Raw genomic sequence first — 15,707 nt, 5'->3', positions numbered from 1 at the left:
GACAAGCTCCGGCTTCAGTGAGAAACCTCAACAAGTAAGAGGCCTAACATCCACCTCTGGCATCTATATGCATGTACATACATACAGAACCATGACCAATTGTAAATTATTAGAAAAATTACCCAAAAATTCAAATCAAGGCTTGAATATGAAAAACATTAAAAACAAAGGTAATTTTAAAACAGACACTAATGACCTTATTCTACATGATGTCAAATCACCAACTTCATGAGGGGCTTGTTTTAAATATTTGAGCAGCAAATCTGTGGCTAAAAGTAGGAATTTCAATCTGATTTCATATTGAATTTACATGTTCTCACACATAAACACTCAGAAGCAGAAGCAAAATCAGTACATACAAGGTATTTTTAAAGGTATACAGAATAGGCAAAAAGTCAATGCATGAAACATGAGTATAGACAATCGAAAATGGTAATTTTATGAATTTTGTGTATGGTGTACAATGCACCTACGTTCATGTGAGTACAGCACGCTGTGCTGTAGTGTTCAGAGGAACACTTCCTTTGTCTTTTTCAAAAAGACAGGAGATAAAGCATATTCTGGAGCCAAATAGGAGAGGCAATGGCCTAGGAACACAGATTTGCCCCAAATTCCATGTTTCAACGTATATGTAATTTGATGAAGTTTTTATAGTAACTGAACAAAGAAAGTCACAAATAAAACATTTTAAAAACACAATGATGGAAACATCTTAGAGCCAGGTTTTAGCCACAGAGAAACATCAACTACCAGCTTCAGATGCTATCTGATAATCTGCTAACAATGCTTTGATGGGTGGAATAAGCTTTTGTGAAGTTATCTGTTTATCAGGATGTTGGGTCTGCCTATCTGCTAGGCACAGGATGTTAAGAGTCAACACAGGTGGACTCACTGGCTCTTCACTGGGCTGTGGACAGTTTAGCCAAACAAACTGTCATTTGGCTCATACTCTGCAACTTTCCAACTGCTCCAGCAGCCTCTGCAGACAGCTTCTTTCCAGGAATTCTCCTTTGCAGCCATCATGTCAAAAGAAGGTCTCTGCTTGCCACTGCTACCTCAGAATAGCTGGAACTGCCAGGGTTTTTCTGTCTCTACCTCCCATCTCACCACAGGAAGACTGTGACTACAGATGTGTGTGACTGCACCTAACCTTTATTTGGGTTTTGCGGATACAAACTTAGATCCTCACAAAAAAGCAAGTACTTACCCACTGAGCCATCCCCAGAATCTTTTTTAAAATTGTTGTTTTAAGAGAAACATTTAAATGATTGGTTTGTCTTTATATGTTTTGAACAAAGGTGCTAAAATTGTCTATAATCTTTACTTCAATCATCATACAAAACCTTTTCACTACTACACATCCTAATACCATGCAAATTTTATACCAAACACTAAGAAGAAAAACAAATTACCTCGTAGCTCAGTTAAAATGTCTATTTTTTGCTCAAGAATAGCTTCAAGTTGTGTAGCATATGAGTCCACATCATAGTCTACTTCTTCAGTCATCTCTAGAAGAGCCTTTTCATCTTCTATCCAGCGAATGGATTCCTGATGATAAAAATGCAACACAAAAGAATTTGTAAACTGGTATGCTTTACAAATACTTATCAGAGCAGGCTGACCTACAAATCAGGAGTTCTAAGTCAAACAACTTAAGCTGATATTCTCAAAAATATCAGTAGACATGACACCTCTATTCATAGTAAAATTAAATATTTTCATAAACTTTTTTTTCCCTTGGCATGCTTTGTAAATGGTAGGCAAGCATTTTACCACTGAGCTAGATCCTCAGACTTGTTCATTAAATTAAATTAAATACTATGGGGAGATACTTGCTATCATATGCCTGATACACATGCAACTAAGAAATTTTAAAAGAATTGTGTTCTATTCAAAGAGTTCTTAAAATTTCATCAAGGTGTTTGCCAGGAGGCCTTTTTTTACATACCTGGAACACTGCTCTGTGATCTTCTACAACCTGTTCTTCCATTTCTACCATCTGGGAGACAGCTTCGTGGAAAGTAAACAGTTGTGGAGACACTTCTTCTTCCTTAAAACACAAAGTTAAAACTATGACCTAAAGCTTATACTTTAAATGTCACTTTTTGTTTTCTTTCCCTCCTTGAGAGCCCACCCAGGAATTAATGTGCTTTTTCAAAGAGACCCATGTTCTACCACTGAGCTTAGCCCAAGCTCAAAGGCAGTTCTGTAAAGTCTAATTAAGGCAGCCAGCTCACAAGCAAGCAGTCATTGTCACTCAGGAATCTATTCCTATTATGTGCAGACTTACCCTAAAAAGCAGTCTTTTGGAACAGTCAACTTTTTGGTTAAGGGAAAGCTCATTTCTGGTTTTCTTATCGGTACCGGCTTCCCCTCATTAACAATTACCTCACATCCACTGACTGGATGAGGCATGACAGCAACTGCTCAGACTAGACTTGGGTTTTCTTTTCTGAGGCACGGGCCAGCTCTGTACCCCTGGCTGGCCTGACACTATGGAGGCCAGGCTTCGGCAGCTTCCCAAGTGCTGAGAATACAGCTGTGTGCCACTATGCCCAGTTTAAGTTTCTTCTCTTGAAAAGAAAGATGTAAGGATACAATCTTTGGTACACTGTATTTCAAAGTGACTATCAAAATACTATTTTCAAGGATTAACTTTTTAAAAACCATACCTTATTTTCCATTTATGCTAATACAAATCATTTTACATTTTGATAGTAAAAATAGCATCTTTAAGTAAAGAAATGGCTCTTTCTTTCTCTCTGTATTGCTTAGGATGGCCTCACATTGCTGGATTTCACCATCCTTTCTGCCTTAGCCTCCCAAACAGCTACAACTACAGGTGTGTGTGTCTGGATGTGTATTTTGATTTGTCTGCATTCCTGGCTGACCTGGTACTGGATAGCTAGTCCAGGCTAGCATAGAATTCTCAGCAATCTTTCTGCTTCAGCTTCTCTAGTATTGGAATTACAGGTGTGTACCACCACAGCTAGGAAGCCAGATAGTTTTTGTTTGTTTGTTTTTTTATAGAAATCTCAAATAACAAATCCTAATTATACTTCAGCAACAAACACATGACAACACAGGTATGTTTTGGTTGTTACATGAACTCAAAATTTATCTGGCTTATCTTTACTTTTGGAGTCTCCTGCCTAAGCCAGTTCTAGTAACTCAATCTGTCTTCTCAAAATACAGCTTCAGTGACAAAGACTACTACATAGACGTCTACATAAAAACTGTTGTAACATGTTAGAAATGGCGCTTAAGCCAGGCGGCGGTGACGCATACCTTTAATCCCAGCACTCAGGAGGCAGAGACAAGTGGATTTCCAAGTTTGAGGCCAGCCTGGTTTACAGAATGAGTTCCAGAACAGCCAGGGATACACAGAGAAATCCTGTTTTGGGGATGGGGGTGAAGGGGTTGTCATTCAAGATTCTAAATAGGTAAAAAAAACCTGACATTTGACTTTCATCAATAAGCTGTCATACTCTAAAATCTACATAATCATAGTAGTAAAGAATTTTTTTATCTTTCTATGGGAATAAATGTACCTGCTTTTTATAGGGAACATAAAATTTCTCATATTCTCCCTCATGAATATACACTCAATACTTTTTTTTCCTAGCTACTTCCTCCAGGCCCATAATATCCTCTTTCCTTTGGATCTGAAATTATGCAAATACCTGCATTCCTTAGAGTTTACTCCCAAACATGTTTGTCTCTAGAAATATATTTCTGCAATTCTAATACACTTCATTAACCATCTACTTATATTAGTTTTCTCTCCAGGATATGTTTTAGAGTTTCTCCTTTTTAGTATCCCTCATTGAGAATATTGTAAGAATATGTACACATGCAATAACATTTCAGCTGAATAATATCAAGGTAAGTTCCTGGTAGCAAATTTCAAAGAATTGTACACTCTGTGATATGGGGTCTGTAAAAGCTGATGTAGTTTAAAATCCTGGCTTGGTACTAATGAGACGACTTCAAGGTTAAGAGCACTGGCTGCCCTTCTAAAGGATCTGAGTTTGGTTCCCAGCACCCAGATGGTCAACCATCTATAACTCCAGTTATAGGGATCTGGTGTCCTATTCTGGCCTCCTTCAGCAATGCTCACACATGATGCACAGATATACATGTAAGCAAACATTCAAACACATAAAAATAAATTTAAAAAGAAAAATTGTGGCCTGTGTGGGTCTAGTAAGATACAATAAATGCAAAGTTTTGCTATAGGAGGTGCTTATCTTACTCTGGTTTTCTTTTATCTTTGGGAGGTATCATATCTAGACATAGTTCCAGATTTGCTTTGAGAGTCTAAGAACAACCAGTTATCTATGAAAACTCTGGGAAGATGGACTTAAGCTAGGACCTCACTTTTAGCTCTGTCTTCCAAGCTCTTTACCACCGAGTTACCAGCCCAGCCGCTCCACCTTGCTTTCCTTTTTCTTGACATGCTATTGCATTGCAGTCCTTGCTAGCCGGGAACTTAAAATGGCCTCAAATTTGCAGCAATCCTCCTGCCTCAGCTCCCCAAGTCCTGGGATTATAGATTTGTGCTACATGGCCAGATCACAAGCATTTCTTTATACTTGCCTATCCTTATAGATTATATATTTTAATAATAACTAAATAGTTATAATTTGAAATTATAAAATTTTTAAAGACACTTCAAATATAGAAAACCAACCAGATTTAATGGATGTTGGCATTTTATTGGGTTTTTTTGGTTGTTTCTCAGGCTCACTGTGATTTTTAATATAGTTCCTTTATCTGTTTAATGCACATACTTATGCTGACAGGTTATTTTGTTTGTTTTGAGACAGGGTTTGTTTGTGTAGTCCTGACTGTTCTGGAACTCACTCTGTAAACCAGACTGGCCTTTAACTCAGAGATCTGCCCTGAGTGCTGTGATCTACCACTGCCAAGAACTATTGACAGTGTTTTGGATTTTTTTTTTTTTTTAAAGATTTATATATGATGTACTTATATATAATCTTAAACTAATTAGTCACTAAAATGTTTTATTTCGTTTTTTGTTTTCGAGACAGGGTTTTCTCTGTGTAGCCCTGGCTGTCCTGGAATCTACTCTGTAGACCAGGCTGGCCTTGAACTCACAAAGATCCACTTGCCTCTGTCTCCTGAGTGCTGGGACTGAAAGCGTGCGCCACCACTGCATGGCACTAAAATTTTAATGTAGGCATAAAATCTGAAAAATAAATAGGCTATTATTAGAGAGCTAGTAAGCCGGGAAATTATTTGGATTCATGAACCATACATCTGTCACTGCAACTGTGGTAAGAAAGCAGCTAGAAAAGCATGGCTATATTCCAGTAAAGCTGTACTTATCTCAGTGGATGGTTAGTCCACAGGGTGGACTTGCTGATCCCTGCTTGAGATTACAGTGTTCAATTAAGTTCTGCTATTGATGAAACAAACTAAAGCTGGATCAGTAACAATGATATGTGACTCACATTTTGTTCACAAAGAAGTTTTAGATCATCTCTCTGTGGGGAACTCCCCACACCCCACTGTGTCTCTAAGTCATCAATCTGGCTTGGTGGATGGTGCATTATTGGACGGACATCACCAGCAGCAGTTGGATCTACAGTCAATTCTTTTACCCTATAAATATATAAAAGTTAATCTAAAATTATGAAAGGCTCATATGCAGAGATACAAGAAAACACCAACCTATTCAATACAAAAGCAATTAATGTAGTAAGATCGATGATGTCACTTTATATGTCAAATTTATCTAAACTCTGTGGATTTGTTGGTTTAATGTGAGTTTACTTAAACAACTTTATACTTCTTTTTTTTTTTTTTAAAGATTTATTTATTTATTATGTACACAGAAGAGGGTACCAGATCTCATTACAGATGGTTGTGAGCCACCATGTGGGTGCTAGGAATTGAACTCAGGACCTCTGGAAGAACAGTCAGTGCTCTTAACCTCTGAGCCATCTCTCCAGCCCCTATACTTACTTCAAGTGTAATTATTGTTCATAGTCAGGGAAACTTAGCAAAGTATATAGATTAAATATTTCAAAGAAATAAACTATAATTGCAATTACATTTTATGATACAAAAATTGTTAAGATCCATAAAGAAACCACTGCTGAAATGAGGGGAGTTTATATCCTATTACGATTTCAGCAGTCATACTGCTCAGCTAGCTAAGTAAAAAATAATTTTATTTTACTTATTGAGACAGAGTCTTGCTAGGTATCCCTGGATGGCCTGAAACTCAATGTGCAAATCAGATTGATTTGCTTGCTTCTACCCTACCCTCCCAAGTGCTGGGATTAAAGGCTTGTGCACCATGACCAGCCAGTCATTTTTATCTTGAATGTCTAAAGACTGTAAGAATCTTAACTTCTGTCATGTTTAAAAGCTGTATATCTTAAGTTCACAAATTTTAAAAAGGATATACTTTATGAATCACAAGGATCATTATTTTCTTGCAGACAAGTAACTTTTTTATCACACAATAAAGATAAATATGCAAAAGTGACATCATCTTTTAAAAAGCAAAGGAAAATATGGAGCTCAAGTTCTAAATAAAAAATTTAAAGTAAATTAATGAGGGACATAAAAAATGCATATCATGCAGTACAACCACCTGCTAATAAATGAAGTGTAAATGAAAAATGGCTTAGAACACAAGAAATAAATGAATATCTATACGCAGCACAATTCAAAACAAGCTAGTCAAAGAAACAAGGCAAGACCTGGTAATCGAAGGAGAAAAGTCGTCATAATCGTAAGAAGGAGAGAGATCAGGGCGACTGCCACTACCCTGGGAGAAGGGAATGTCTGAAGGACTAATTCCAAACTCCTTTACTCTGCGGTACCAAAACAGTGAAAATTAAAAGAACTCTTGGTAAAGACAGCAATGCACAGTTCAACTTTTGTTTAGAAAAGAATATTAACATCGTTGAGTGTATTTTAGAACATTACTTCATAAATAGGTTTCCAAACATGTTTTATTGATCCCCTTGCTCAAAAAAAAAAAAAAAAAAAAAAAAAACAACAAAAAAAAAAAAACAAAAAACCTTAATCTTTCCTTTCCTTTCTAGTTTACTTCTCTCTTTTCTCACACATCTTCCTAGAAACTTCAAAGGTCCTTTGCTTTAACTATGTGACCCATGCAATCAAATTACTAAAACCAACCAGATTTAATGGATATTGGCATTTTTGTAAATAAATCAACATTGTGTGTGTGTGTGTGTGTGTGTGTGTGTGTGTGTGTGTGTGTGTGTTGTGTAAAGTTGAAGCGCAATGTCTTCCTCAACTTTGTCCATTTTATTTTCTGAGGCCAGGTCTTTTAACTAAGCCTGTTGCTCAGCAATTTGGCTAGACTAGCTGGCCAGTTTGCTCCTGTCCTCATCACCCCAACTCTGGGATTACAGGTGTGTGTCCCGTGTTCATCCTTTTTACACACATGCGGGGGGTCCAACCTCAAGTCTGCACACTTGAGCAGCAAGCACTTTGCCATTGGAGCTATCTCCCCAGCCCTGAGTCCTCAACACTTTTGCAGTTCTTTTCAAACCAGATATGAGAATGAATGCCTTAAGGCATGCCCAGTTTGTAATGAATTAAGGTTAACTTATCCATCTAGAATTGTATTAACTGTAAAACATCCTCCATATGATGGAGAAAATAAGACACTCAAGTTTTTGTGGTTGGTGATGCCACTTATGAATGTGGGTGGTAAATAGCCTTTAGGAATGGAATTTAAAAATGTTTTTGCTAATGACAACAGTTACATATAACTGAATTATAACGTTTCTCATCTTGCCTTATGTGACATTTTATAATAGACAATATATATCAAGTACTAGAATTAGTAACATTTAGGCATTATATTATATAGACCTGATAAGAATCTTATGATATCTTCACATCACAGATGAGAAAACTGATTTAGATAAATAAAGTACCTCATTTGAGGTTATTCAGAAAGAATGTGGTGTAACTAAAATACAAGCTTACCCAAGCTCAAATCATTTCTATGCCATAAGACACTATCTGAATTCTATTTTTCTTAGGTGGAACTAAATGCATTGTCTTCCTTCACAAGCCAAAACCCAGCCAAATACCATTAATCTCATATAGATCAAATGAATGTGCACGCACGCACGCGCACACGCGCGCTCACACACACACACACACACCCCACATATTTCTACTCGTAATCTATCCACTGTTGAAGGTTTAATATCTAATATCGGATTGTCTATCTTTACCATTTTATTGGAGGCACGTATATCTACAGCAGCTACCCTTGATCTTGAGATCCTCCTGCCTCAACCTCCTGAGTGCTAAAACTATAAGCATGTGTCACTAAGTCTGGCCTTTGCCCTTTTATTCTTCAAGATCATCATTTTGGAAAGTTTATTTACTACACCACTGAAAATCTAAATTCTGAATATGGAAATTAACTTTGTTACTCCTATGCCTGTTTCTCATATGCTTCAAAATCTCCTCATTGAGTAGTACTATTAGTGTCAACAACAAAAATGTTTTCTATTACATATCCTCTTGTGCAAGTACATATACCAGGTACAGAATAATTTTCCTAAAATTACAGTTAAAAACAATTTCAGTAACTCTTCTGTTTCAATCCCTCCAAATTCTTCCTTTACCCACAGCATATCCTGTGCTTCAGAAAAACGTTTCACAAGCATCTAATACAGCTTTTCCTCTTGAACAACCTACTCCTTCCTTCACCTCTCCTCGCCATATTTTTTTCCTTTTCTTTCTTTCTTTTTTGAGACAAGATCTAACCTAGCCCAGGACATCTGGGAACTTGCTGTGTAGCTACTGGTGACCTTAAACTCCTGATCCTCCTGCATTCACCAGACATGCTAGGATTATAGGCAAGTGCCACACACCTAACAGAAGATCTCAATTTTATTAATTGATTCAATTGGACTTGTCATTTAACATCAAAATACATTGTTACAAACTATCCCTCAATTCCCATAAAACACTCCTAAAATACATAGTTTTGATTAAACTGAAGTTTGAAAATAACTTTCAAGTGCTATGCTCAACATTTTACAAAGATCGCTTCTCTCAGTTCTTAAAACTGTCCTTTAGGGCAGGTATGATCATTGATTTCACCATTCTAAAGATAAGGAAACCAGAACACATTAAAGACTGTCAACCATCAAGTAGTGAAACAGGTGTTAAGCCTACTTTGTCCTAAGAACTAACACTCTTCCACTGATAGGTTGAGTTCTAAAAAGCAAACACTTCTTTAAGAAATAAACAATTTGCAGGCTAGGGGTATAGCTCAATTATAGAGCACTTGTCTAGAATGGTCAAGGCCCTAGTTCAATCTCTAGTATGACACTGTGTGATAAAAATCCTATGTGTTTAGCCAAGCATGGTGATGCACACCTCTATTCAGCAACTGGAAGGTAGAGACAAGAAGATCAGGAATTTAAAGCCACCCTTTCATAGATAATGAGCTGGGAAGCCAGTGTGGGTTAGTATACTATCACCATTACCTCATCCTGTCTAAATAGTCAAAATCTGAAAAACTTGTGATCTCAATCTATCAACCAGTGTCATATTAGCAGGAATCTTTATTGCCTGAAGTTTTAAGACATGGAGGGGTTTGCTTTAATTCTATTAGATGTAATTTAAAAAAAAATTTTTTTATTTGATTCTGTAATAAAGTTATTCCCTACCCTTCCATGAACAACTCTGGGAAAAACAAAGCATCTTTAAATGATTTTTAAAAAACTCACACATCCTAAAAAAAATTAATAATAATAATTTAAAGACAATATTGTCTGTAGCTAGGAGTTCATACTTCAAACTTTAAAAGTTAAACCTATTTAAAGCTATACTTTATTTTTAAGTAGCTATCATATTTTGTATTTTTGTGGGTTCCCCACCCCCGAATGAGAAGAGAACCCAGGGCCTTATCATGCTTGCCAAACAAGGACACTGAGCTACATACACCCCTAGGCCAATTGGCTAGTGTTTCCTAGCAATGTTTACTATCATTTAAAAATCTCTTCAGGTGAAACATAAGCATGATACAAAAGATTAAAAGAATGATCAAAATGCAGTTACCTAATGATGTGCAGATACATGTATAGGTATGAAGACTATCTTTAAAAAGTTAAAAAGGAAAATAAGAACATTATTTTAAAGTATTCAGGTACTTCAAGGTAGAGAGTAACAGGCCTGACATTTGTAACCTGCCAACAGAAGAAGCACGCCTGACCTTCTAGAGGGGCTGCTTCCCAGCCTCTTCTGTTCCACTGAAGAGATTTCTAAATGACAGAAACATTACAAAATTAAATGCTCACTTGTTCTTTTGGATTTCAATTTTTAACAATTCTATTATCGTCGTGTGTATTGTGTACACATTCCCCAGTGCATGTGGAGGTCAGAGGACAGCTCTGCAGAATGGGCTTTGTCCTCCCCATGGGATCTGGGGGCCGAACTCTGGTCATCAAGCTTGGGTGGCAAGTACTTTTACCCACTTAGCCATATCACCTAGCTTGTTTTTAGGTACTTTTCTACACAGATGAAGTTCTTCTTTTTAAAAAGATGAAAAATAAAGTCTCCATTTTGATTGGAACAAGAAGTAATACGTTTTTGAAGAAAATTAAGACAATCTCCACACTAGAAGTAAGTTATAAAGAATAATCTGTAGGTTAAAATTGTTTAAGTGTAACATGATAAAACATTTAAAACTTCAAGGGGAGAGAGTAGAGCCAGATGAGTTAGGGAGAAGTGTGTATGTGAGTGAGTTTCATCAAAATATTGTACACATATATCAGATTCTCAAATACAAATATATTTTTTAAATATGTAAACAATCACTCAAAACAAGAAGCGCGCGTGTGTGTGTGTGTGTGTGTGTGTGTGTGTGTGTGTGTGTGTGTGCATGCACATGTAGGGATCTACAAAGCAAACATTTCATCCTAACTCAGGAGTTCCAAAGACATCTAAAACTATTCATGACTATAAGATATAAACTCTTAGTTCTCAGTGCATTTTGTCTCTATGTAACAACCCAGTTGGTGTTGAAGTTGGAAACATTACTTATGTGAATAACAACATATAATCTGTACACAGTACCAGAAAGAACTGATATATACATGTGTATGTATGTATTTAATTGAACATCATCAGGATAATTCCAGCATAGAGCATAACAATTTAAGAAATTAACACCCTACTTTCCAGTTTAGCCTTAATAATATAAGGATTTCCATTCTTGAAACATAGTAAAATATTATGAATCATAATGTTGAAATGGAAAAATATAATCATGTTCTAGGATCAAAAGGTCGACTTTAAGTAGAGATGTCAGTCTCACCTATTTCTGTTCATTTTTTCAATTTAACAAAACAATTCTAAATAATGTCCCCTTAAAGAACATAAAACTTAAGGAATAGATGTGATAAATTTGCCCTATTAGGTTTTCTCTTTGCTGTGATAAAGGATCTCATGTTGGAGGTCAGAACAGTTTAGAACTTGTGGTCCTTCTGCCTTAGTATCACCACATGCTACAACTACAGACATGTTTCCCCAGCGTACAACAATGACACTATATACTGCTCTAATATATTAGAATTCAAATTTTAAAATGGAGGAATAACTTTCATACCTATTTGCATATCTTAACGTATTAAGGGTATTTTCACAGGATGCCATTCCTGGAGAGATTGTGGCAATCTATAAAGGGGGGGAAGCAAAGATAAAATCATAAATGCTCAAGACAGTGACCTTGACAGATAGCTCAGTAGGGTCTAATCTTATAATCCACTTTAAAATGTCCGTACTGGTATCTGACCTCTAAGATCTACCTACCTAGTACATGTAATCATTATAAAATCCAGTTAAAATTTTCAAAGATTTTTCTGAAGGTACCAGAAAGTCATTAAAAATCCATCAGAAAATGAAGGCAAACATTTAGAAAAGGGAACAACACAGACAGCCCCTCCACCTATTTTTACTGTTAGTAATGGAATAGTATTCTGCCAGAGACAATGCCCTACCAATGTCCCACAGGACCACTGAAGTCTCTCTAGGAACTGCAGTTCCGAACCTAGCAGCTGGGAAACGTAAACCGTCCTATTAGAAAGAGAGGAAGACTGAGCGAGAAACTCAAAGTGTATGCACAGTTGCACAAATCTCTGGTTGATCCATCTAGCTTGCCATAAACCCAACAAATTGTAAGCAACACAGTGAAGTGCATGAAGAGATATCTGAAAGAACTTAGGAATAAGTTAACATCTGCTACAGTAACAACAAATTAGATTAAGACAATCCAAGTTTCTATGAAGTATTCAGACATTAGAATTAAAAAGCATTATAGCTGCACTATAAATTTTCCAACCAAATGGCAGGGACCACATCTTAAATACCATAATCTCTCACACTAGAAGGGTAATTAATTATAATTAGCAAACATCTAAAATTTTCATATAATTTCTATTTATTCCTTCAGGATAAAAACAAAAACAAACAAATGAAAAAGCCAACTTACCATGCAAGTACGAGAATTTTCCCCTATGAATGAATCTCTCAACACCTGAGTGAGTTTACTTGCTCGGAAAGGAGTATGGGGTTTATTTCTACCTAAGGCTCTGATGCACTCCTAAAAATTAAGAAAATGTTTCTTACTAATTAGGCTTTATGAGAGTCATTTTAAGCAACATTTTAAAGAGGTTTCTTACGTGCTAATGTCTAAGGACTAATGAGCTCTAAAAATTCTAACTTTTATACAACTTAATGATGGTTTCACAAATATTAATTCAAGAAAATGAGTAACAACAAAAACAAACCTTAATTATTCCAAAACAATCACAGAATCCTGAAAACATGACCAGTTAGAAAGGTCAGGCAGCAGGAAAGCTGTACGAAGCTGGGATTTTGAAATGGAATCCCAAAGGCTACAGCTGCTTTACTGTAATACCTCTAACTCCTGATTTTCCAGTTAAGGGGAAAATATAATAATGCTTTAAAGTAAATTATTTTGGCTCAACACTTGCTTTTTTTCTGAATGCTACTCAGTTTCTTTTAAGACATCATTTCAACCCTCTCGTCCCTTTAAGGTCACTGTAGTGCTTTAAGAGGCTAAGGGTTAACAGCAAGGGGAAAGAACTCTCCATCAAACCCAGGGAGGAGACTGAAAACCTTCTCTGTGGACGAGAAAAAACAAACAAAAAAAACCCAACAGTTCTTAGCTCAATTCCACAGTTGCTTGGTCCCCTGAAGAAAGCCTGGATGATTATGGTCCTTTAGAATCTAATTAAGCAGCTTCAGAACTAGTCTGTCAATTCATTTCATAAAAACAAGGGAAAATGTGTGTATGCAAAAATTCTACATACAATAAAATCTGTAACTTCAAATATAACAAGTTTATAAATCTTTTCTTTTACTAGTTTTTTACAACTAAGCAAAATTAAAGTCAAAAGTAAAAGACCTTTTGCAATTAAATAGACTTTCCTTACCTTGAGTGCTAAAAGGCTTTTATTAATTTCAGCACCTTCAAGCCTGGTTTGCCTATCTGCACTTGATGTATCAGCTCCTCTTTCATTCCCAGCCAAATCAATGAGAGAGAATTTGCCATGGAGTTTTCCCTTCCTTCTAAGAATGATCTGAAACACTGCATGACTCCGAGATGAATGTGCATTTGCAGATGTTTGACCGGATGTTCTGGAATGTTATTAAGGACATAGTGACACATCAAAACCTTTTATGTACATTATTAGCCACGGTATTTTCCCTTAAACCCTTTCCTTTGCTGATATGCTCCCCCCTCGCCCCCAGGCACTGAAGCAGCAGGTTCCCATTAGGACTCACCTGCAGCTGTTGCCAATGTCAATGAGTTTCAGTACATCTTCCACACATTTGACCTCCCGTTCCTGTAATCCTACCACTTGCACCTGCTGTTTTCCATCTTCTAATACTCTCAATTTTGTTTTCCTATTTAATAAGTCAAACACCTACAGAAAATCATATGCAAATTAGAAAACTAGCTTCAAAAAATCAGCTCTAAAATAATAAGTCTAAAATAATAAACTATTATTTTCAGAACAATGCTCAACATTGAAAGCGTGAAAAGACATTTAAAAGTCTCAGGACATCAGCTATTATATTTACAAGCATATAAATGTTGTGATAGTGGAGGTCATAAAACAAATCAAATATACTGAAGGCCACTGAATTGTACACTTAAAAACAGTTACTGAATACACACACACACACAACCACATTTTTTTAAAAAAAGGTCTGAAGATTGGAAGACAACTCAATTGTAAAATGTTTGCCAAGTCAAGTACAAGGACATGAGCTTGAGCCCAAATAATTACAGTATTGGGAAAGTGGAGGCCCTGGGGCATGATGGCCAGCTAGTCTATGCTGATCGACCAGCTGCAGGCCACAGTCAAACTCCCTGTCTCAAAAATACAAAACGGATAGCTTCTGAAAAGTAACACATGAGGCTGACTGCTGGCATCTACATGTACACATTTCTAAATGCACAGACACCCACCTACACACATGCACCCATATACATGCACTCACATACCACCCCCATACACAAAAGAAAAACAAAACTTCTCACATACCTTTCCACTATAAATTTCAAAAAATGTTGCATACACTTGAAGTTCTAGTTTCTTATAGTTTGGCTTCTTCAGCATTAAAAAGACATCTCGAGCTGTCAAAAATTTCACACATGAAGTTCATTAAAATGCAACAAATCTTTCCTATTTTTAGAAGAATCAGTTAATATTAGGTTAATATCAATAAAATAAAATTAAAACAATAATTTGAGAAATCAAGTTGTAAAAGAAGCTATTCTCTTTCACACTCCATGAAAGGATGCTACTATTTATCCTTGAAAGGGACTCACCATGTAGCTCAATTGGTAGTATTTGCCTAGCATGCATAAAGCCCAGAGTTCAGTTTGCAGCACCACATGAACCAGGCATGGAAAACCCTATAATCCCAGCATTTAGGTGTTAGAGGCAGGAAGACCAGAGATTCAAGGCTATCTTCAGCCATACAGCAAGATTGTGGTCGCCTTGGAATACTTGAGCCCTTATCTCAAAACCTGGGGTTGGGGGTGGGGGGCAGAAGGATGATCCAGTAATAATTAGCCACTGCATAATCTAATAGTTTGCCACATTATAGTAGCAATTACTGTATGCCACTGTATATGATTACAATATATATCAAGACTTTTTTTTTTGCCACCAAAAGCTTAATCTTATACTTCTTTTATGACTTTTTCTTTTTTGAGACAGGATCTCATAGCCAAGGTTTGCTCTATGGCCTTAAATTTGCTATACAGCTGATGATGACTGTGAACCCAATGATCTTGTCTCCACCTCCTAAGTACTAGGATTACAGGTGTGTGCTACCATGAGTGACCATGACCTCACATTTCTTTTCAGCTAATCTGATAACAAACAGTTGATCTAATATACCGTGTGTATAGCTGGACAATAAAAAGTCTTATTCAAACACACCTGAATAATATTCAAGAATATCATAAACTATGCACATAAAGGACACTTACCTGCTAATGCATAAATTCCCTTAGAACAATCCTGGTTCTTTCCTGAAAAGTCACCACCCATAGTCTACATTTGGGAAGAAAATAAAGAATACAGATTATTCAGGAATAAATTTTAATAATTTAGGTCTTGGGTTTG

The 15,707-nt window shown here is 36.4% G+C and overlaps 1 protein-coding gene across 1 annotated transcript in view; it reads right to left on the bottom strand.

Annotated features, from left to right (window-relative positions):
• The window catches only part of Kif2a (kinesin family member 2A), a 56,375-nt gene that overhangs the window by 3,164 nt on the left and 37,504 nt on the right, over positions 1–15,707 (bottom strand). The window contains 10 exon segments of the mRNA XM_028884157.2: positions 1,413–1,548; positions 1,949–2,050; positions 5,478–5,628; positions 6,738–6,851; positions 11,648–11,715; positions 12,530–12,640; positions 13,497–13,701; positions 13,849–13,991; positions 14,616–14,707; positions 15,572–15,635. Of these exon segments, the coding sequence (XP_028739990.1) occupies positions 1,413–1,548; positions 1,949–2,050; positions 5,478–5,628; positions 6,738–6,851; positions 11,648–11,715; positions 12,530–12,640; positions 13,497–13,701; positions 13,849–13,991; positions 14,616–14,707; positions 15,572–15,635 (1,186 nt within the window).

This window comes from Peromyscus leucopus, chromosome 11 (genome assembly GCF_004664715.2).
Source record: "Peromyscus leucopus breed LL Stock chromosome 11, UCI_PerLeu_2.1, whole genome shotgun sequence".
Classification (NCBI taxonomy): Eukaryota; Metazoa; Chordata; class Mammalia; order Rodentia; family Cricetidae; genus Peromyscus; species Peromyscus leucopus.
Note: the sequence above shows the minus strand (reverse complement) of the source record. Positions and strands in the feature narration are given on the sequence as shown.